General features: G+C 41.1%; 1 protein-coding gene across 1 annotated transcript; it reads left to right on the top strand.

Annotated features, from left to right (window-relative positions):
• Positions 1–20969: 20969 nt before the first annotated feature.
• LOC108052709 lies at positions 20970–22483 on the top strand. The gene is given in 3 exon segments (XM_017135179.2): positions 20970–21183; positions 21185–21394; positions 21396–22483. Coding segments are annotated over 3 exon segments (1347 nt in total). The 5' UTR covers positions 20970–21033; the 3' UTR covers positions 22383–22483.
• The last annotated feature ends 1733 nt before the right edge of the window (positions 22484–24216 follow it).

Here is a 24216-nt window from a genome sequence, read left to right as displayed (position 1 = left end):
ATAACACCGCGATGGCCGGCTACTTAAATCAAATGAGTTAATGCCACCAAAACGTCTGTGTCGCACAATGTGTAAACAATGGAGCAGAGCTTTCGGCTCTTTGATTTATATAGTAAATCGGGCGAGAGAACGAACTCCAGCCGACTTCGATATAGGCCCTAATCCTCCCGTCGTCATGCACCGACTTTGTTGTGCTAATCAGCGTTCAAGTTTATGTGACATTTTAAAGTATGCCACACACATGGCCGGCGATCTGATCCACCAATCCACCGATCTAGCCATCCACCGGTGGTTGGTGGTTATGGCCATATGCCATATGGGATGGTGGTGCGGCGCTGTCGAGGTGTCGCTGCCAACGATCGTTACAACTTGGATGCCATTTGACCACTTTCCTTGTCGCATTGATAATTCAATTTCTTCTAACGTTTCCCCCTGTTGTTATCTTGACTTAATTTTCTTGGGGACCACCAGCGATCAGTTATTTTGTTTTTGTGTGGACGGGACAGCAGCCGATCATAACAATCGTCACTGGATTCTGCGGGTTGCGTGTGGCCTTTGTCCGATTTATGATTCAATTTTATTGTTAATTGAAACCCAACTAGTTTAGTGTGTCGGCCATTGATCGTTGGAGATCGTTGGATATCACTGGGTGCGGTCGAAGCCCCTTTTGTTTTGACCCTTTGGCTTGTTTTGGTTTTGTTTTGATCGCTGTAAAACTGTCATCTCAATTGGACTGCCACTGCCCCACTCCCCCGATTCTGCTGATCCTGATTTATGATCATCACCATTATTGCTGCTTTATTACTTAGGGTGTGGGTGTGGGTGCTGGAAACAGTAGTCTGGCAATAAATCCGATAATGGGCTTATGACTCCTTTCACATCTCCCAACTTTCACTGCGGCGTCAATTGAAAAGTAGCTCACTCTAGTCGCCGGTAATCAACAAGTTAATGCCGAATGCAACAGACGCCATTATAAGGGTCTGACCATCCGTCCGGTTTGTAGAGAGTCCATGGAGGAGGAGTTCGGCTCGGAGTACATGCAACGATTTCCTGATTAACACTTTGAGCATAATTCTACCGCCGGCGACAGAGTGCACATAACAAACAGCCAGCCCAGCTGAATGGATGTGGCTGCCAGCATCTCATGCAATGCACTTTGGGAATGGGAGCAAGTAAAATGGAGTGGTCAAGGAGGTCGACTGCAAAAATACCCGGTATTTATTCATAGTCTTTTCAAATCTTTGTACTCTATCAAGTTTAGGTTTTGGATATATATAAATTAATATTTTAAGAAAGACCAATACAAAACAGTTGAACTAATTCCCCCAAAATACAGGTATAAGTTATTATTGTGACTAAATATCAGTAAAGCGTAATTCAGAAATAATAACCTGTATTGAAAATATATATCTATAGTATGGCAAAATTATAATGATACGAAAATTAAATTTTAAAAATCACTTGAACTTATAACAATGCAAAGTTTATAATCTTATTCAATGTTTTATACAAAATAATTTATTAATACGATTTTTTAAATTTAATTATAGTCATGCAAAAATGATACTATTCATCTAATAAAGACAGTCACGACTGTATGTTATTTTGGGTTATTATTGGTTTTAAGGAAAATTGTCATGAAGTATAATTAATGTGACAACACTTTTAGTAATTTTCTGTTCTTCATAGCTTTTGCTTTTTTACCTAATGTTGTCCGAAATAATTTAGTAATAAATAGAGAGAAATATTTAATTTTTTTCCAGCCCAATGCACTCATTAACTATCAAAGTACCGGGTATATTTAGCCCATTCCCGTTTCGGTTTTAGTTAGGTTCCCGTTCCCCGAGTTCGAAGCCAGTCCGCGTTCATGGCGCGTGCGCAAAGCCGGCGGCAGCCGCAGAGACAAATTCTAATGCTGGATAACAGCGGAGGAATTATTGCTGGAGCCGGGACTGGGGGTCTCCGGTCTGCGGCCTCGTGCTGATTGTCTGTAAGTAGCTGAGGGCAAAACTTCTTCAAAAACCGAAGACTGCACATTAAACAAAGTGAATTGCAGTCGCCGCTGTGCTTGCAGTTGCAGTTGCAGTTGCATTCACGTTTTGTATTAGTACTTGAAACTCGTTGCTGGTCGCTCACTTGGGGAACTTGGATTTTCCGCATTCCTTGGCTAATTTAATGGCGTGAAAATACATGTTCTACGCTAGGGTTAGTCACTGATTAGGCTTGATTATGCGAGATCATATTTCGCAGACAGATCCATTGACAAAACGGCGCCGGCGCCGTTCCTATTTTTTTAAATGAAAGTGAACTGGTGACAACTACTTGCGATTATTCACAATATTTTCTTAGGAAGAGGTCACTGGAATCGAAGTGTGTCATCCTTGTTATTTAAAGTTAATAAATTTAAGATGGAATAAATAAAGGAAAATATAACTACAAAACAATTCCACGGAAGCTAAAGCCAGAAAGGTTAAATTAACATATATTGACTGATATTTATTGTTTAAAATTTGAATAAATAAAATAATATCCAGAATGATCAGTTTAGTAATCTTATTAGACTTGATAACGAATTAAGCATAAAGTAAAGAAATCCCAATAAGAAACTCATTCTAATGGCATTTAAACTGGCTTTGAATTTACATACAAATTGTAATTGCCAGTTTTTAATAATTATTAAGTTTTATTTGATCATCAAGTCGTTAATAATTATTTCCTTTCATTTAATCACCAAGACGTTTTTAAGAGTACACAATTTCAAAACTTTTGTAATAAAATTTTTATTTGTGTTACGAATATCTGGATCTGGAGTAATGAATGCAGCAACTTTATTAGACTATACGTGGAAGAAACTCCAACCAGAAAACCATTCAAACTGGGTTTCGAATAGGATTCGAGTTCAACTGGCGATCGGCCAATGTCTCGATCGCTGCTCTTCACCATGGCAGCTTGAAAACTCCCCACACCATCTGGCTCTCTCTCCGGGCACTTTCCCCTACTTTTCCAGCACTTTTCGAAGTTCGAAATGCAACCCGTTTAGTTGGTCGCTCTAAAAATTTCCCCTTGCGAAGCGGCGACGTGAGATCCACTCCAAGTTAGAAGCCCTCCAGTCAGTCATCCGCTGTGAGCGGTGACTTTTGACTGGCAGTGGATGGATGTTTTGAGTGACCAAGCACCACCAGTAGCCATAAAAGTCAGAAAGCTCCAAACGGCCGCTTTTGTCTAGGCCATAAACTGGGAAAAGACGGCCGAAAAGGCTGGAATACCACACCAAAACACCATACCACACATAGAAAACAACTTATTTACGAGGCGGGCTCTTTCGCTCGCAGCAGGCGGAACAGACAACTATTGGTTTTTGGCCCCGAATGCGGACAACAATTAAACGGAGCTCCCAGCTGTAAAGCACTGTTAATGGCTCACTCTACCCGGAGCTTGCAGCTCTTTTTTTATATATTTTTTTTTTTTCAGTTTGGGCCGGACTTTTGGAGGTAGCATGCAAATGATGTCATTTGCTGGGAGGCTCGCCAGCCCAATGGGTTGACAGCTTCGGAGATTGGACGGCATTTGGCAGCTCGGCGAGACATTTATGGTCGGTCAGTCAAGTCGGACGCTGCCTGGTACGCGCTGTTATTCAGTTGTAAAATTGCCTCCATCAATCGTTTATGATGGCGTTCTTGACTTGGTCTACGACTTCGGCTGGAAGCTTTCCGCTTTTTTGGTTTTCGTTTTTTTTTGGTTTTGTATTTCTGGACCGTAAAGTCAGGTTAAGCTGTCCAGCTTAACCTTTAGCTGCTCTCTGCGCGTGCCAAAAGGCAACAAACGAGCTTTTTACGAGACGCGGACCTCCTGCCTCCATCTCTCTTCGTGGGCCACACCAACAAACCCAGCATGGATCCCCCGGACCATGTTGAACTCGGTTCACAGATTTATAACAAAGATATCGGCCCGCAAAGCCGACACGCTGCGTCGTCTCCTCAGAGTCTCCGGATACTGGAAAAAATACTATTTTAAAGACTTCGTACTGGTAACTAATTCCCTCGGAAGATAAATAATTGGAAAGTTTTCAAGTCTAACATTTTCGAGATGGATTATAGATTCTTCCCCCCGCTAAGCAAAATAATTTAAAATACGCGCATTAATAACTTAAAAACTTTTTTTCTCGTTCTTAAATTTTGTGATTTTTATTTTTAAGTTTTTTTTAGTATGAAATCAATTTTTTACTTTGTTTATTTATTTTAATTAAAGTGCCTTAATGACTTCTGATCATTATTTTCCCAACAAAATTTAAAGCAAGTGGCTTACCTTTAAGGACGGATATATATAAAATTTCCAAATTTTTTATTCAGTAAGAAAAAATTAAAATAATTTATAGATACTCAGAAGAGGTAACACATTTTAGGAATTATTTATAACAGTATAGTATTAATATGAGTTGCAAGAGATCAGTAAATCATTATTAAATACAAATACTAAGTCCCAGTTCCTAAGAACATTTTTTCTAAGTGCAGGGACTCCGTCTAGCCTTACCTCATGCTATGAGCTATTAGAGTTCAGCGAAACCAAGTCAGGGCCTGGAGAGCCCGAACCCGCTGCAATTCAGGCAATCCATTAGCAACTGCGTTGTTTTCTCCGCTGCTTTTCTTTGAGGTTTTCTCGGTGCGTTTTTCTGCTCTCGCTCTTACTGATTTTCCTTTTTTTTTTTTTGCATCGTCGGCATCTAACAAATCGTTCTGTAATTTGATAGCTCAGATGTTTATGACTGTGGCCAGGCAGTTTTTAATGGGGCGGCTTACGGTCCTACAGAGCAACTCTCGGGAATCGGGACTCGGTACTATGTTGCCTAAAAAGAAACGTTAGCTGGCAAATCAATGCGGCTAAGACAACAACTCTTTTACTCTCCGGAAAAACTGGACCTCGAACGTCTCGGTTTGGGCCATGGTAATGGGGCTGCCGGTGCGTTGATCGCCTGCCAAATCGCACAAAATATGCTAAAAGGTTTCGCTAGATCAATTTAAAGATTTTTTGTTAAGATAAGCCTTCGTTTATTGGCTAACCAAATGGTTAGAGCCGGGGCCTCTCGCGGACAGACCCCGAAACATGTTACTTAATCTCAAATGGCGCTGGCTCCGTCGATACGGATACCCTCCCGAAAATCAAGAGGGGCAGCAGCCGGATTGGGGGCCAACATATGTTTCTGCCTCATATCAGATCCGAGCCAACGGCAATGACAAAGCAAAGCCGGCCCGAGATGGAGGCCCAGATGGAGCTGCAGATTTGGCTGGAGTGGCCAACTCCGCGACTCAGGTGCAGCAGGAGGCACAGACTTCCGGAGGCCACTATGAATTCACTGAGAAAAGTGGTTTAACATTTTTTGTATTTCTTTTTCAATAAATTATATCACATTTACATGAGCTTGTAAGAGCTTCGGTTATATTTTGTGGCCCCAATTAAGATAAACTGAAATCGCTAAAAATATCATTTATCTATACATTAGAAAAGCTTTTACAAACATTAAATAGTGAAGTTATGTTTTCCCTAAGCACCATTAGTAAAGCTTTTAATTGCAAAAATTTTGAAATTAAGTTTATTTTGTTCCTAGAAAATGTCATATAATTTACTTTTGGTAAAGAATAAATAACATATTTTTGATCTTATGCAAATTATGTTTTTAATAAAGGCGCCTTTATAAAACATGGAAGTCAACTTTGTAAAGTATATGATGCCAAAGATAAGAAACATATTGATATGATTTATTGCCCAGCAAATGCCAAATTTGGGAGTTGCCTTTTCTCAGCGTGGAGGTGTATGCCTGGGCCTTATGACTAGATGAAATTGACATAAAAGGCCAAACCCATTGCGGATTGCATAACCAGTTGACCAGCAGTACCTGCACCACCCCTTCGCCCCATCAGCAATCCATTTCCATGTTGATTAATGAGCGGGTTGTGTTTTAGCCGCCAGAGTTTTGCCATGTTGCGACAGGGGCACGTCAGTTTAAGCTGGAAGAGATCTCGCTCTCCTCGGGCAGCGATGAGGATGATGCGGTGTCAGGTCAGCATCAAGAGCTGTCCGTCGTCTCTGGAAAGCCGGACAACCGGACAAACGGACAACCGGACAGAGGGGCAGGAGTTTAAATGTTTACATTTCCCCGTCGCCAGTCGGTGTCACAAAAAAAGAATGTGAGAAGGAAAAGTTGAGTGTGAAAAACGTAGGCCAGAGCGCCCTAACAAAACCATATACTCCTAAACCTTTTCTAACAAAATAACTTACAAGCATATTCTGGCTTACCAATAATTTATCAAACAAATTAAACTGTACTTGGGAGATATTGATATTCAAATATATTTAACAAATAAATAAACAAAAATATTGTATTGCAAAATTAAAGTTTGCTATGTCAACAATTGAAACCTTTATATGAAGAAACTTTAAACAGAATAAATATATATAAATATAATTAATTTAACCATTATGCTTAATGAGGAATTCAAAGATAATTTAGAAAAGTGGTAAGGAGTTGAATATTAAAAGACAAACTAACCATTGTCCAAATATCATTACCAACACAGTGCAAAACTGCAATACCCCCAGCAAGAGTATAGAAAAAGAGAGTTGCGCATAAAAATAAAATCGCAAAAAATTGCCAACTTAATTAAATGAAAATATATATTTTTGCAAAGCGATCTTGTTGTGGTCTGCACCTCATGTCGCAGCATCCCCGCCCGCGTGCCACTTCCCCCTCCTTTCGCTCCTGTCGCCTTGCGTGTCAAGTGAACATCATGCGTAGCGCAGAGTACCCCTTTCGGTGGATCTCCCCACCCGAAAAACCCAATCCCCTCCAGCTCCGACCACCTCCTCCCCCGGCAACTGCTTACATGTTACACCAATTTCAGTCTGGAAATCCTTGTCTGGTCTTAATATGATTTAGTAGCCGCATGCATGGCTTGACAAGTGTCCATTTGAATACTCATTGGCTCAACAAGCAGCTAGTCCGCAGACTGGCACAGGCTCCTGGGATCTAAACCCCCTCCCCTCACTCATTCCAAACACCACCACGCCCCTGGAAACCCCACCACCATTGATTTGTGTGTAATTTAATGAAATTTACATAATATTTTGTTTTTAATGAGGCCTAAGGTGATGTTTAAATGCTTTGACTTGGCTTAGTCGGTAGTCTTGGTCTTAGTCTGGCAGTAGCTGGCTAGAGAGTCCGGTTAGTGGCTGCATGTTGGACTACCAGTTTTGGCATTATTTTCGGACTTTGTGCCCCCGACCTGCCGCAATGAGGCAGCGGAAATCCAGAGATGGGAGGAAAAATAAAAATAAATCCCTTTAATTGTCTGACAAATTGGCTGCAACTTAATTAAAGGACGATAAAGTTGGCATCCGCAATCCGCCCGGCTTTCCCCAGCTAATTAAGTCACTTTGGCAGCGCTATCTACTGCTGGCACACACATATTTCATGATGCTTGACGGAGTCGTCCCGTACAGGTTGCACTCCCTGCCGCCGCTTGGGAGCGTGTCGCCAAAAGGGGCCAATCGGAACGGACAAACACCTTTGCAAAATGCACTCGACCACTGATAACTCGCAGCCCATTCCCTTTGGTGCCCCGTTAATAAGCGTAGATTATTTATGTTTATTAACCCTTAACATGTTTACATTTTGTAAAACGAGACTCTTAATGTGAACTTTATCAGACCCGGCATTTGCAATTGCTCTGGGTTGGGCTCTTCCATTTGCCTAAGTGCGGTACAAAACAGGAGTCGCGGAAATAAATTGGACTTTGAAAGATACATTTAAGAAATTTTATAGAAAAATCACCGTTTTACTAGCAAAAAATATTAGTTTTTTTTATAAATATGTGTATTTGGAATAACACAATATTGACAGTTTGCTTGTCTATTTTCAAAAACATTTTTATTGTAAAAGGATCAAAGCCACCAAAAAAATTAACTTACAATACATTTTAGTATGCATTTATTTACTTTAACAATGGTTGAGGACAATTTAAACATACAGAGAATTTTTGAACTCGAAAGAAAACTTAACTTAATAAAAAATATAAGAATCCAATAATTAATATACTTAAATACCAAAATTATTACTAATCATTCTTTTTGCATATGATCGAAATTGGTCTTTTGAGTATAAAAAATGCCAAATTTAGAGATAGTATAATGTCATTATAACAGTGGCTCATGAAAATAAATTGACAGTCCTAGCCTTGCAATAAAAATATAAAGCTGTTAACTTTCTCCTGTAGGGCATTCGGGAACCAAGAAAACCCAACCTTAGCCCGGCGATAAGTGCCAATCGGTGCGCTGCCTTTTCCTGTCAACCACTGGCGAACCGAACCGCTCCTCCAACCCAAATACTATGTGAGGAGAACCTAACCCGATTCCATTGATTTGACGGCGGCGCTCCTCTGCAGATTTTTTTAATGATGCTCCTCTGGAGGGGATTGGGGTATTGGGGGATTCTGTGCTGGCGCCCGATTCGAGGATGGTCGGTTAATGCATTTTTTTTACATGATCATACGCGTTTATCTTTTTGTCCCTCGATGGCGGCCGGTTATCGGCCGGTTTTTGGTGCTTTGGCACTCATTTAATAAGTTTGTTCTGGCTAAGAGATTACATGAACCTGCAGTGTTCAATCGCAATCATATTTTTCCAAGACGTTGCAGGTTGCGAGTGGCCCCCACTCCAGTCCACTCCACGACCCAATCTCAGGTATTCTGCGGTCCTCCCTTCCATATCTGTCGCAGGGTTTTTCCTTTTTTGCCGTGGATTTGAGTTGGGTTCGAAAGTTGGGGAGTTGGAGTTGAAGTTGGTCTGCGTACATATATATTCGTGTTTTGCGTTCTTCATTTGGACTCTTGGCGTAAAGTGTCGGTCGGCGAGTATCGTGTGACATATCGAGTGTGAAGTGTCAATTTGAATTTATTGATAACGCTCTGAGGTCGTCTCAGTCTCAGTCTCAGTCGGCTCAGCTCCTCCAATTGCAGCTACACTGTATTTCTGGTCTAAGGAGGGAAACCCAATTACAGGCGCATAAATTGCCGGGCCAAGTGCTTGGCCATTTGCGGTTGGAATTTATGAAACGCTGATTTTGCCATCGCCATTGCAATCAGCTGAAAAGCTCCGGGGGAGAGAGAACCATGTGGCCATGGCCATAAATGTGTCCTCGTCCGCTCATCATCAACTCTCTTACTTTCCGCGCAAATTGTTATTTATCACGGGGAGCTCTATAAATTCCCGCATGCAACAATTTCATATTTCGCTTGGTGGGGGGGTTTCCATCTAATCAATTTTCGAATGTCTAAATCAATGATTAAGAATGTCCAAGTTCTTGAAATGGCGAAATCTTAAAAAAGACAGAGAGACCTCGTGTCTGTCCTGAGATTTGTCTCTGCTTGCTTTTATTCATACTATTCAGTATACACTGGAAAAATTTTACTTTTAAAATGAGATAGAGATACAAAGATGACTATTTATCATTTACAGAATATTTCACATTCAGATTGCACTTTAATTTTAAACACCAAGAAATAATCTTTATTAAAATGTTATAATAAAATATACATTTCTAATTTGTATTAAATTTTTTTTTTTTATTTTTAAAATAAACTTTTATTAATATATAATAATATTCGTACAGGAATCTGAACATTTTGATGTCTCCTTTCATCAAATCCTTAAAAGCTCAATTATTTTACCATATCAGCATGAGAAAAAAAAAGTTAATATCCTGCTGCACAAGACATTTGTCAATTTGAGCAGTTTTTGAACTCACGATGTACTCTTGTTGTTTTCAACTTTAAATACTTTTTTTCCCAGTGCATATTGACAACAATTCGATGCGGCTGCGACGACAGGAAACATCTTGTAAAACTAGCTAAAGGTACATGTTGTGAACATGAAAGGGCTCGGTCTGGGCCACGGAGCAGCGGACATGGCTCTTATCGTCGCGTCCACAACAATGAGAGCAACAACATTGTAATGGACAGGCCAAAACCGAGCCAAAGCCAAAGCCAAAGCCAAAACTAAATCCAAAAACAAAACCCCACAGCTGCGGGGCGACGCCACACGCGCGATCGATGATCCCTTTGCCCCTCTCCTCTTCCGTTTGGCTGCTCCTGCGACCTCCACTTTGGACACGCCGGTGCACCGGCCCCGATAAATAAAAGCGGCGCTGGCTCAAGCCAGTCCCCCAGAAGATCAGGCCCAGATTCAGAGTCTCGAGAGTCCAACGGCAACTCCAACACCAACTCCAGAGCGCCGAGTGCCAGGCGACAATGAAACGTCTATTTTCCCCACATATCCAGACAGCGGGACGGACGATCAAGAGACGGGCTAATGTACACACGAATGTGTTGCAATTGTCACGCCAAGTGAAGTTACAAATTTATGAATGCCAAAAAGGCGGCGGCCCTCCTCCCTTTTTCCATTCCATCCGCGAAACTTGCTGGGCGTCTGCGGCTGAATCTTTACTCTTCGTTTTTATTTCCATCTCCGGGATGTGTTTTTTTTTTGCGAGTATCTGTGAGGTTGACTTGGCACACGGCACGCGGCAACACAAAAACCCATAAATATGTTAAGAGTCAAAGTCAAAAGTTTGCTGGTGCTGTGCGGTCTCGGGCAAAAAAAGACGTATCCAACTTTCTCATTAAGGAGAAGAGTTCAATTCGATTCGATGGGCAGGTCAGGGTCCTCAAGACGTGAAGGTAAGTCCCTGAAGTCGAACCCTTTTTAGAGCGCTGAGGAACTAAGGTATACGCCCTTTAGTTAGCCAAAAAAAAAGGTTTAAAAAAGGTTTATTTTTTTTAATAATTTCCCTTTTTTACACAAAAGTCATTGAGATTGTCTACAATGCATTAAAATCGGGACATATGTAATATTTTTCAATAATTTTAATAAATATATTCATCTGAATTAAATGTCTTAATTCATGATCTCATTTAAAAACAATTTCTTTGTCAATTATTGTACAAATCTTGTCAAGAAAATTATCAAATCATTACGACGTTCTAAGAACCATCTAAACCATAATTTAGATCATGTCTGCTTCCCCCTCCACTAAACTAAATAGCCAATTTAAATGAGATAAAGTCCTGGGCTAAGACGAACCCAAGTGAATGCCCCACCAATTGTAATTAAATCGCAATAAGCAACATGAATATTTTTCGCTGGACTGGCAGTCAACCTTTTATCCAGATTCAGAGAGCCGAAGACTATCTACCAGATTGAGGTATCCAATGCTCAGATTCTGCAGCCAACCGCACCGCACTCACACTTCCAAAGAACCAAGAGCCAAGAACCAAGAGGGCTTTCTTGGGGTCTGAGCCCATCAATGGATCGCAACTCGGCCGGGACAGCGTTTCCAATGATTTATTGAATTTAAATCACTTGTATTGGCAACAGTCCCGCTGTGAATTTGTGACATTTTCGTAAACGAAAAATGTCAGTTACGATTTTTTATTGACTACAAACTCAGCAAAACCAAAGCGAGATGTGCTGGCCTTTGAGGGGCCACAAAATTTCAGGGCCTAGGATCCGGATCCCAGCGGTTCTAATCTTGGTAATGGCGTTACGGTACATGGCGATCATAAAACCAGCTTAAACTACTGTAAAATATAGTTCAGACTCATTTGGAGTTATAAATTCCAGTCGGGGCCATTAAATTACAGCACGCAACACGACGAAGAAAACATTAACGGAGCCTTAACCGCTAATAAAGTTATTAACTGGCATCAAAGTTTGCCTTGTTAAACTCCCATAAAAATTCAAAATATATCAGCAGACACGGCGAGAGGGCAAATCAATAAATGCATATAAATGCCGGTAGATATTTCGGAGTTTAGTACATGTGATGAGGCTGATGACGATGACAACATCGTTCATTAATTAGAAAGCGAAGTTGGAACCACGGGGACAAAGTTCCCCCAATTAGAAATCGACCAAAATGACTTCATTAGAAAACTATAACAGCCTTGTTAACATTGTCCCCAAACATGCGGGTTCCAGTCTAAACTTGTGGACCTAATGATGCAAACCCTTTTGTGTTTTTTTTTCGTGTGTTTTGAGTAGTATTTAATTATTTTATGGGAGGTACAATTTTGGGTTTGTCATAAAGTTTTACCTTCAGTTCGCCCAATGCCTCATTATCGGAGCTAAGCATTCGATGGACATTCCAAAAGGCCTCATAAATTTCCAAGCTCCGTGAAAACTGGGAAATCAAACATATTTATATGACAAGCAAATCACTTAGCCATCGGCTTGACTCGAATCCCAAGGCGTTTCAAACCAACACCTTCTATCCATGCAATCTAACCACCAGGCAATTGAATTCAATTGGGTTCGTCGCCGAGGCACGACTTGAGCTAAGAAAAAATCAATTTTTATGATCAATCTCACTTGGCGTGCCTCGAAATTGGCAAATTAGCCCGGAAAATTGCCGCAAACAATCTCCAAAGGTTTTCATTTTCCGCCGTCCGCCCCTCTCCCCGCCCATAATATATTAGACGGCAATTTATTTTAGTTTAAGCCGCTTGCCCCTCTGCCCAAAAATGCAAAGTGGATTCAAAATTTAAAGACAACAAGAAAAAAGGGGGGAAATATTTTCGATCAGATTTTATCGCATTTTTATTTGTGCCTTTATCTCTTTATCTCGATCGCAGTGTCGGCATCTCCAGGCGACAAAGTGAAAAATTTCCACCAAACAAAAACAAACGCACAGAGGCATACGAATACCTAATTAATTGAAGTCTCGTTCCCAAAAATTTTTAGACCTAATGACTTGCTTTGACACTTTGGCTTTGTCTTAGAGAAGAAACCCCTATGCAGCAGCCATAAATTCAACGGCAATTATGTCAGTTTATTTGGAGCAAAGCGTATGTTAATTTATGTAGCTCCAAATATTTAATGGATCCAATAGTCGAAGCAAAAGGCGGAATATGGGCAGTTCACAATTAGATGTTGATTTCGGTATGTAAACAGCAGGTGTTAACAAAGCCAAACAAGAGCCGGCCATAGGTTGCATTATAAATGTTTTGTTAATAATGCATAGCCACATCCATTTTACAAAAGCGGTTCAACTGTTTAACATTCGTGTTTTTAAATGGGCCACAGCATGTTCCAAAAGACAACCTTGTAAATATCGAAGAAAGTAGCTGGTCAAAAAAAAGAGTCCCAGAAAAATCTTCAGTCGAAAAAGATCTTTTGAATCTTTCTTTAAATAGTACAACAAAATAAGAAATTTTTTCCCAAGCTTCAGTCTATTTTAATGACATTTTGTATTTAAGCTATATTCAGAAGCCCTGTTATTACTTCAAATAAGTGGAAAATACATTTGAAATATGGAGTTAAATGGTACTAAATAAAATATATTTTCTTAGGATAGGATTTTCAAGTCAAAAACCGCCTCTCACGATTTACTTCAGTGCTCCTTAATTCACCCTCGGTCTGCTAATGATATACCCTCAATCATTTACACGATTTACAAGCCATAAACATGTGCAAAATTGTGGGGGGACCACCCTTTAAAATGTGGCATTTTCTTTTGTTGCCACCCAAGCACTTGTCAGCAATGGCGCCAAGTGGAAGATGATGGGCATTGGGAATCCCCCTCAATGGCAAGTGCCACAACTGGGTGACTTATTAGCAATCTAATTAAGTTGTTCAAAATGAAATGTGACGTATGTTCAACATGTCATTTATTTGCCACGATTAAATTGGATTCCAGAAAACAATTGTGAGGGGAATAAAAATACTTGATACTTTAATACTTTTAAAAGCGTAATTGTAGTCCATAAAAAATGTTTTATTTCATACAAAGCTCTAAGATTTCGTTTTTATGTGGTCTTTAAACATAAGTGTTGATTTACAAACTTGATTTTACTCCTTTTTGGTTCTGTCGACAGGTTTGCTTCCTTGGCATCGTCGTCCTTCACACTTGGCCATCATAAATTATCCTCGTAATGAGACTCAACAGGCGCCGCCGTTGATGCTGCTTCCGATGCCCCTTGCTACCCATTGCCACATTCGAATTGCATTTAAAATACATTTAAAAAAGCGCTGCCCCATTTATCATTTTGGTTTATTTATTGCAAGCCAATCCACCGATCCACCCAGTCTGGAGGGCCTGCTGCTGTTTGTTTGCTACCCGCCTCGATGAATAATTGCCACCATCTAGGCGGAATGTTATCAGCGCCATAATTAAATAACGCCAGGAGGGCATCGAAAAATCCCAATGGCCAACACCTCTAGTTAACTGTGATCGGCGATCGTGTTCTTCTAATTGCCATGAGCGTGCATATCCCAAATTGTTTTGTTTCAGTTTCGGCCAGTCATGGCATTTATCTATATATAAATAACCGAATTCATAAGCGAGTCAAAACAGAAATCAATTAAGGCGAACGCAACAATCGATCAATTGCAATTGCCGGAGCGGGAGAGAGTGGCAGATAGTGATCGGCCAGGCGATATCGTTACGTTTCCCCCATTCCCCCTCCTCACCTGCGGCTGCTCCACTCCACTTGATCTTGCAGGGAATAAAAAACGAGTCGGGCGAAAGATCGAGCAACTTCCAATTAAACGTCACGCTAAATGAAGCGTAAAATTGCCCGTTGCTGCCGGTCTTGAATGCGGTTCGCTTGAAACACACCAGCCAGAGCGAGAGGAATGTGCGATCGTCTTCTGCAAATGTGACAGTGTAATAAAAAATCAATTTCACAATAAATATCTCTCTTCGCAGTGCGATCGCCGAGGTAGGAATATGAAAAAAATAAACCAGAATATCTTATCACAGCCAGGCATCGCGGAGCGTGAAGTGGTACTTAGGATGAGGATCGCGAATCGAGAATCGGGTATCGGGAATCGGGAATCGAAAAGATTGGAGGGACAAATGAAAAGTGTGGTAGCCCAACTGTCAGCGATTGATGTAGCAGTCCTTTATCATTATCACATCTGGCCCGAGGGCAGGTACGAGACACTGACAGAGTCGCACTCGCCGCGTGTCCCGCTCGGGACAAATGCCTAAGCAGCCCGTCAGCGTCGCATAGTCTGGCCCAGATCCGCAATGCGGATTCGCCGTGCACTCAAAAAAAAATATACCAAACTTTCCCTGGTGATCAGGGGATTTTCTAGTTATGTTTTGGAATTTTGCCAACGCAATTTAGATACAAAAAAAGAGACAGACGAAGTGCAAACCATTCAAAACGGCATTGTCGAAACCAATATTATTAACACTAAAAATATAGATACCATATTCTAATAAGATACATATTTAAAACGATTTATTGACTTTGTATCAGATTTTGGCAGTTGATTATTATATTTACCATTTTACTCACCCAAAATTCAATATGCTACTTTGCATAGTTCATATTTGCGTAATTCATTATAGAATTGCCCATCTTTTGAGTTTCGGATTAGAAATCCAATGTAAGCTTGCGCAACACATTCTGAAAACGTCTCAAAATTTAAATAAATTTTTACGAAATTAAATTTGTAATTACACATTCTTTCAAACAATCAATCACATTATTTCTAAGGATATTTTTAGAGTGTATGCATACCGAAAATATGTACCCTGTAGCATGTCGTTGTCTCTGTCTGCTGTCTGTTATCTTAAAAACCTTGTTGTCGTCTTAATTATTGCGTTAATGAGTTTTCTGTTTGCTCTTTTTCCTTTCAGCCAACCCGTTCTGCCGTACAGAAATACAGCATCTCGTGCTATTATCAATCAATCGGCGATCGTCGATCGGCCGTCGATGGTCGATGGTCGATCGCTGGCCGGATCGCAAGTCTGTGGCAGGGATACTCGGCTGATCATATGCACCGATAAGCGGCCAATCTACAATATGTTTGTATAATAAATAGTGTGAGTGCTATCGCCTTGCACTGATATTTATTAAGAACCGGCGATAAGCGATCTTACTTAGCATGCCGCGGAAAAAGGAGGAATGCGATCTTAAAGACCGACAGGATACGGACATCCAGTAGTGGGGGTCACAGCTTATGGATTTCCATGACGAAAGGTTCCCCTCCGGCATCCCACATTTAATTAGCATGTTCAATTATACTCGTATATATCCACAACTCAGCACAATGGATCAATAAACAAATTATCTGGGTGTGCGTGTTCCATTTCATTGCCTTTGCCTCCAACTCCGAATTTCACTTTGATTAATTGTGGGAGCCAAGATTTCCCACTGCGAAAGGGTTCTCATTTCTCCCCCATTCCTCATCGTTCTCCATGATATCGGTGTGGTTTTCCATCTCAGACCCGAAGAAATTGGTAAGGTACTCAGGCGTGTAGTTTATTCGGAGGAGTGAAAAATTAATGATTTGTTGATTTATGAATTGGAACGGGAGGTCAAGTCAAGTGTACAATGATAAACGAAGGCGAAAACATAAAATATCCAGAGTGAGGAGGACCGGGGGTTGTCCGCTGTCTGTGCGGTCTTTTGAGAAAATTTCTAGGTGAGTAATTGTACCCGATCACTGAGAAATGGAAGTAGGGGAACCTCAGATGTGTGTTTTATGATATGGAATACACAGAAATAGCTAAATATTACTTTTATTCGATATAAATATATAACTGTGATTCCTGAACTATTTTATAAATTTCTATATAACGAAAACAGTCCTCTCTTGTTTGAATTTTAAAGACTAAATGATCGCCGCGACTTCAAAAGATCACTTAAGAAACTATCTTTATAACGAGCTGAAATGGATCGCATAGTTAAGACATTCAGAAGCAAAACAATCAAAGCTCCATAGAATTGAAATCTCAGATCGATAGTTTGGACATTCAGAAGCAAAACAATTTGCAGTAAAACAGCACTTAAATAAATTTCATCTCATCATCTAGCATCGGATCGCTCCAAAAAGCATACAATAGATATCCGCTCTTCAAAGACAACACAATACACTTCATCTAGAGTCCATTTGGGGAACATCAAGTGTTTGGAGATAATTTCGGTTGCATGCATCTTGTCTTTCCGCCGGGGACTCTACTTTATGACCGCGGAACATTTGTGACTAAATGCAGCTGGAAATGGTGGTGCTACCACCGCAGGTTGCATGCATTCTTATGCAAATCGCCTTTGGGGTACCAACAAAGGGGATCATGAGTCGGAGTTGGAGACGTTCTACATTTTGTTAGCGATTGTTAGCCGCTTATTGTTTGGCCAGTTTATGGATCGCCAATTTACGACTGCTAAGAAGGAAACGTGTCGAATGACACAAAGTGCTACCAAACATTAAAGTAGCAAAAGGTAAAACCATTAAATCCACATCTGACAACATGTTAATTTCCCGATTGTTTGTGATTTCCCATTCCCCCCCCCATCCCCCACCCCTCAATTAGTTTTCACTTTTATGCAGAATACATCGGCGACAGACCGAACATAATTGCAACAACTTAAGAAATCACAACAAACAAGCAGCAAAACAAACTCGAATTCAACCAAATAAAAACCCCAAGGCATTCAAATTGATTACAGCACACACACTCTGGAGCCCGAGGATGAATCCTGTCCAGTTCTTCTGATAAACATGACTTGGCGAAAAGTTTTGTTCAGTTTGTTTGGGCTGATGCTTGTTTTTATTGTTTAGCTCGTTATCAAGTCAAAATAATCAGCAGCCGGCTGTGGACTGCGGCACTAACAATTGTCATTGTTAAAGGCGAGCCGGGCTCACAGGAGCCAAGTTCAAGTCCATGGCAAATGTGCCCCATCATCCAGGGGCATCCAGGCTGGGCCCCGGCCCCATAAAAGTGAAGCTCCTCATCATCGCCACCGAAACAGAAACAGAATCACCCGAAGCTAAAGCTGCACCAGACGCCCGAACAATGCAACATGATTCGCGAATTATAAACACCACGCGCTGATTCAGAGTAAATGAGGACTGTATCTACGAACTAGCTACACCCTTGGATACTACTATTCTATAAGTTTTCACAGGAAGTGTGAAGAACGTTTTAAACAATATCTGTTTATAAATAAATCAAAATTTATTTACGGAGATTTATCCCAAATGACTAAACATGCCGATTAATTAACATAATAATAATTATAGCTATTTTAAAAGCATTTGTTAATTCCCATAATTCCCTTTAATATGAACATATTTTCCTTAAATTTATTAAAATGCACTAACTTTTTTTGGCTTATTGAAGTTTAATAGGTAATGTGTAAAGTTGCTAAATAAAAATTAAGATTAAAAAACACAGAATGGTAAACGAAAAAAGAATCAAGTCATATAGGGAATATCTTTTAATAATAACCATTTCCTGCATAAAATGAATTTTTTAATAAACGTATTCCCTTTTCAACATAACCCTTGGAAAAGGGTGTTTTAACCATCATTTTCGTATATTTCTGGAGCAATATAATCGCAGGCTGTCTGAAAATTAAGCAGCCGCCAGAGTTTTGCTGAAAGTCCCGTCTCGGTAATTGTGGCAAGTGGTGCGCCTCTTGTGGCTGCTGTTGCAGCTACTGCTTTCCACTTCACCATGGCAAACTGCAGCAGCAACTACAGCAGCAACTGCAGCAGCCAACTGCAACTGCAAACTGCAAACTGCAACTGCAAACCGCAGCTAACAACAGCTCTACACAGAAGCCAAAACGTGTCGTCCTTTTGAGCCACTTGAAGTGCTGCCCCTTCAGCTGAAGTGTGTGTCTTGATGTTGCTGCTGTTGCACTGCCACTGTGGCTGCTGCTGCTGCAGTTGTTGTCATCATCTTGGTACGTGTTGCAAGAGCAACACCAGCAACAACAACAGCAGCCTCGTTTTTAATTAAACAATGTAAGCAGCAGAAGGCAACGAAAAAACGAACAAGCAAAGCCAAGTTCAAGTTGGCTTGTGTGAGTTATGAGTTGCGCAATCACGACTTCTTGTCTCTGCCCCAAAAACGCAGTCTTCCTCTTTTTCGCGCTGGCTGATTAAGTTTTAGAACAAATGAATTAAAAAACGTGCACTTCCCTTTTTTTTTTGTCTGCCGGCTACCGATCGTGTGTATTGGCTTGTCGGCCGAGGAGGTGTGAAGTAATTTGGCCAAAAGGGCCTTACCTGATTTAGCAGTGGCAGCTGTTTTTGCCTGATCCTTTTGTGTCTACCGGGTTTTATGGCTATAGGAATTTCAAGCAGCTGCTTGGAAAGTTCTCAACTTCTTGATTTCACTTACCTGTAAGGAAAAAAAGAGAGAGAGAGACAAGTATGTGAACAACGTTTTAAGCTCCAACGATCTCTGTGTAAAGATAAAATATTGTAATTCATTTAAATGAACAAATCGGGGAGAGATCGAGGCTAAAAAGAACTGTCCACTTGGGAGCCAGACAAAGTGAAAAAGCCACAGACTCCACGGTAGATTGTTGTGATGTGATTACGTCAAAATTATTAAAACAGTCTCTCGAGTCCCTCCCCAAACATACACTTCTCATACATACTCCGTATGTCATGTTTCACAATTCGTCTGCTGCCTTGATCGACACTGATCTCAGATAAGACAGTCAAATAACAAACCAAAAAATATTATAGCCGAAAAACCGAACGGCAGAGACAAGTGCATTTGCATCAGAGATATATCCCCGATCCCCGTTCCCCAACCCAAGTTTCCAAGTCTCGTGTGAAGCAACGTTTTCCCAAATAAAAAGAGACGCTGAGAATTTATGAATATGAGTTCGGGGTGTACCAAACAACTTGTTGAAAAATATGAACAAATGAAAATATTTTCACCAACCAGGGCAAAACACAAATGTGCATTATATAGACATTAAGTTGCCTCCCTGGCCAAGATTGTCAGCATTGTCTGTTCCCGAGTTTTATGCTTTGACAGGCCATAGACACACACAAGGCTGACAACAATGCCATTAGTCCCTAACAAAAGCCAAGGCAACGACAATTGACAACAACGGGGTATCCAAAAATTATCAATGAGAAACGGAGGGAAACTGTCCAAGTTTGGCCAAGAAATGGTGTGAACCTTCTCGCACACTCACAAAAATTAATTCGAGATTTTTTAGAACTTACTAATGTTGATATTATAACAATATACCAAAACGTTATATTCCTATCCCTGTTTTTTAAATAATTTATTGGCAAAAGCTAGTGTTTGTTTAATAATTAATTTAAATTTCGTTGGCAAATACTATTGATTAAAAAGATTTAATCTTAATGACATTTTTTTAAGAAGTATTTTTTTTTTCAGTGGAACATTATGTAATTTATAGTTTAATTTTAAAACCTGTTTAAACATCAACTAAATTGGCTTATTTTAATTTTAAACTTACGTTGTCAGACTTTTCCAACTTTTTCATAAATACTCTCAACAAATTATATTTTTTTCAGTGTGTTCCCCATCTTTTCGCTTCCAATTGTGATTCCTCTAATCGCTTGCTAAGCTGCCAGACAAAAACATTTGGCTTTGATTATTAGATCGTTGAAGCTCACAGAATCCATTCTGTGGGACTGTTTTGCTTTTCTTGCGAGCACAGTGCGAGAGTTGTTAGCATTTCCTAGAAGCCAGGGCAAGCCAAATGCTGACCACGTTTTGTCCAACGCATCCGGCCAAGATTCTGGATTGGGCCAGGGAGCTGGGGAGGTAGCTGGGAACACGTCTGGGTTCGTGTAATATGCAAACTAGCGAGACTCTACGCGATAACTGTACAGATAGGGTTTTTTCTGCAACACACGCTTACAAATTGCAGGCAGTACGCGGTGCGATTTATGAGGACTGGCGAATCACGGCACGATCCTCTTGATCAGGTAGCACAGGTAACTACCAAGACTGCCAGCGACAAAAGCTGGCGCAGCTGTTCAAAAAGGATTAGTCCGGGAAAATGGTTGCCTAATATCAGGAGCGAGTGTAATCCCCTCCCACTACCTGCCTCACTCCGTAATCAGCTACCTAAACTTGCATAAAAACGTATTTTCGGCATACCTTTAGCACAGTCAACCGACAGCAGCCGTCAAGGAAGCATTGAAATTATCAACTTAAACAAAAATACTAGAAACTATACATTAAGCATGTCTCAAATGCACAACACCGTGTTTTACAAGAACGCTTTGGAGGCCCAGCAATATACTTGCGAATCGATGGAGGAGCTTGAACCGAATTATATAGACAATCTGCACATCATATTCTTTGAGCAGATCTTCGAGGAGATCGATAACTTGAAGCGATCAGGTTAGGATGGCCAGGGCATATCCCCAGTTTATGCCCCAGATCCTCAAGTTCTGGCAGAGGAGGCTTCACCTGATCGTTGGACCAAACACCGCTTTCCTGGGACTCCTGGACATCGAGGACTATGTGTTCTTCATGGAGCACATGGCTGATAGCTTCACCGATCTGCATGTCCACGAAGATGGCGTTGGCTCCTTTGCCGTAGTTCTACGATTACATCACACATTTGTGCGACATCAACATCACAAAGTTTCCCAAAGTGGACACTTGCATATTGGCGGGAAATCCCAATACAGTGGTTGATGAGGACATTAGGGATCTCACAGTAATGCTGCCCAATCTCAAACGACTGATGACCTGCATGAACCTATCTGGATTGTATATGCGTGGATTCAGGAAACTGGAGGAGCTGATCTTCAACTCCCTGTACCACTCTGTGCCCCTGGACAGCCGCTGGATGCAGGAGATCTGCCTGAACATGACCCAATTGCGTGTCCTCGACATCACCGATCAGTTCGACAGTTGCGTCCGACTCACCGACATCAAGTTGCCCAATCTGGAAGTGCTGAAGATCAACCTGAGCACCGTGGAGGGTATGCTCTCGGAGGTTCTACAGTTGCCCAAGCTGCAAAAGCTGTCCGTTCGATTCGATGACTCGCGGCAATTGAATGCGGATCAGGAGACCATCTTCCAGCAGATTGTGGTGGCCAAGAGCGATAGGATCACCAGGATTGCCGTGAACAACGAGGTGGTGCAATTGCCAGCTCGGTGGCAACATAGTCTGCTTCTCGAACTGCCCAAGCTGAGGAAAGTGATCTGCGAGAACTGGTATCACAATGACTTCTTCCTGGATCGCCAGCACATGCCCTGCCATCAAATGGAGGTGATCAGTTTCAGTGGCTGGGAGATCGTTCGGGAGTATCAGCTCCTCGAAATGGTGGCCGAGTGTGTCAATCTTGAGCATTTGGCCTTAAACGGCTATCACAGCAACTGGGAGAAACTGAACAAGCTGGTGAACATTCGCAACCAGGAGAGGAACCCCAGACCCCTGCAAGTTTTCAGCGACATGATGTGGGGCAACTTCACACCCCAGGAATACTATCACTGGCAGTGCAACAAGTACGTTCAGGTCACCTGTGATAGCAGCGAATACGAGTACCAGGAGGATGGCTTCGAGTTCGATTTTGAGTAAACAACGGCTCTTAACTGGCGGATTGTATATAAACACACACATATCCTAATATTTTTGTAATATTTTTATTGTAAATAAATAAGACGCACTGGCTAAATCAACGCAACGCAAATTTTCATTCTCAAACACTCCCCGATCGAAGGCAATTTTCCACGAGGTCTCCTCTACCCCAAACATTTATTTATTTCGCATTGCAGCGCTTTAGGGTCTGGCAAATGGAAAAATCAACACACTTTATGGCCAGCCAAAAGATTTAACTGTGCTCTGGGCCCGAGTCTCCTGCTTCGCGGACTCTCCTCACATGTGGCATGACCTCCACTCACTTGGCCAGTTAATTTCGCGAGGCATAAATTATTTGATTTGATTGAGTCGGAAAATGAGTTCGCAAAGTGCCCAAAGCTCTTTACCAACTTCTCAGCGGAGCTCCCCGATCCCCACACTTCATAACTGTTGGCCAACTGGCTAAAAGCGGTGAAGTTTGGCTTTGACTTGGCGTTGGTTTTTGGTTCTGTGACTTCAGGACTGGTATATGACCAAAATTCTAAAGACTAAACAATTTCAAGGGTTTTTCGATACAATTCATATAATGATAATCTTTGCTCCAATGTTAAGTTCTGTAAAACTTATCGGGAAAAAAAGGAAATAAACTTCGTTGGTTATATAGTATATTTTAGCAGTATAAGAAATACAATATTACTTTTATAAAAAACTTTCTTGTTAACACAAACTTTTATTCTAAAAAGCCCCTTAAACTGATCAATACTTTTTTAGGTTCTTGTAATATTTGCATTCGAAATTACCTATTAAGCTTTTGTTATTAGCCAACCTATCCATGCCCCTTAAACTGATCAATAGTTTTTTATAGCTCTTGTATTATTTGAAATTATCCTATTCAACTTCTGGTATTAGCCAACTTATGCGAACTTGCATGCAATGAAAATGAAGCAATTTTGAAAAATGTGCAGTCACAAGATTATTTACATATCTTTTCTCCCCCAAAAAAATGTGGCAGGGAAAAAAGAGCGTATTTTTGCTTTCGTTTTCCAGCATTACGTGAGTCGAACGCGTCCGTCGGTCTAAATTATTGGCCGCACTGCCAAGTCAACACACCGCCAGCTCTGGACTAATTTGTGGCCAGCATCGCCCATCGAGAGATTAAAATGCAAACGAGGGCAGGCAGTTGGCTTTGGGCGACTCGGCGACGACAGTTTGAAGTGGACCAAAAATTTAGAAATAATGGACTATTAATTTATGGCCAGCGGAGAGCAGAGATCGACCAACTGACCGCTGCAGTTGCCATTTTCGAGAGCTTTTCGGGCATTTCGGGCATTTCGGGCGGACCTTTCTTTTGGCTATCCACGAATTTTAGCCGCATATTTATGGGTTTTTCATTAATTGACTAATTGCAGTGGCCGCCGCACACGGGGGCATCATCACTGACAAATGCACCACTTAAGGCCCAAAACTAATGCGACCCAATTAAAGGCGGCTCCGCACTCTAGCCAACTCGAGCGCTTTGCCTAATTTCTCTATCAATTTTATTTAACATGACACTGGGGCACCCAATTCGTCATGGTATGGGAACCGACCTCTGCAACCTGTGCCAAGTGTGTCGAATTTGTAGGTGAAATTGGAACACGACTCCGAGGATTTCTCGAGTTCGAGGCCCACAATTCGTTCGGTGTCATAACTATGTGGATTTGCGGAGTTACGTGGAGCAGGCGTTGTTAATGAAATCGAATCGAATCAAATTAAACGAAATGAAGCGGACTGGCATCAAATGATTTTACCATAATTAAATTAAACATAAAAGGTCCCAAAACTCCGGAGACCC

The sequence above is a fragment of the Drosophila rhopaloa genome, unplaced genomic scaffold (genome assembly GCF_018152115.1).
Source record: "Drosophila rhopaloa isolate 14029-0021.01 unplaced genomic scaffold, ASM1815211v1 contig_178, whole genome shotgun sequence".
NCBI classification, from domain to species: Eukaryota; Metazoa; Arthropoda; class Insecta; order Diptera; family Drosophilidae; genus Drosophila; species Drosophila rhopaloa.
This window is presented reverse-complemented; position numbering and strand designations above follow the sequence as displayed.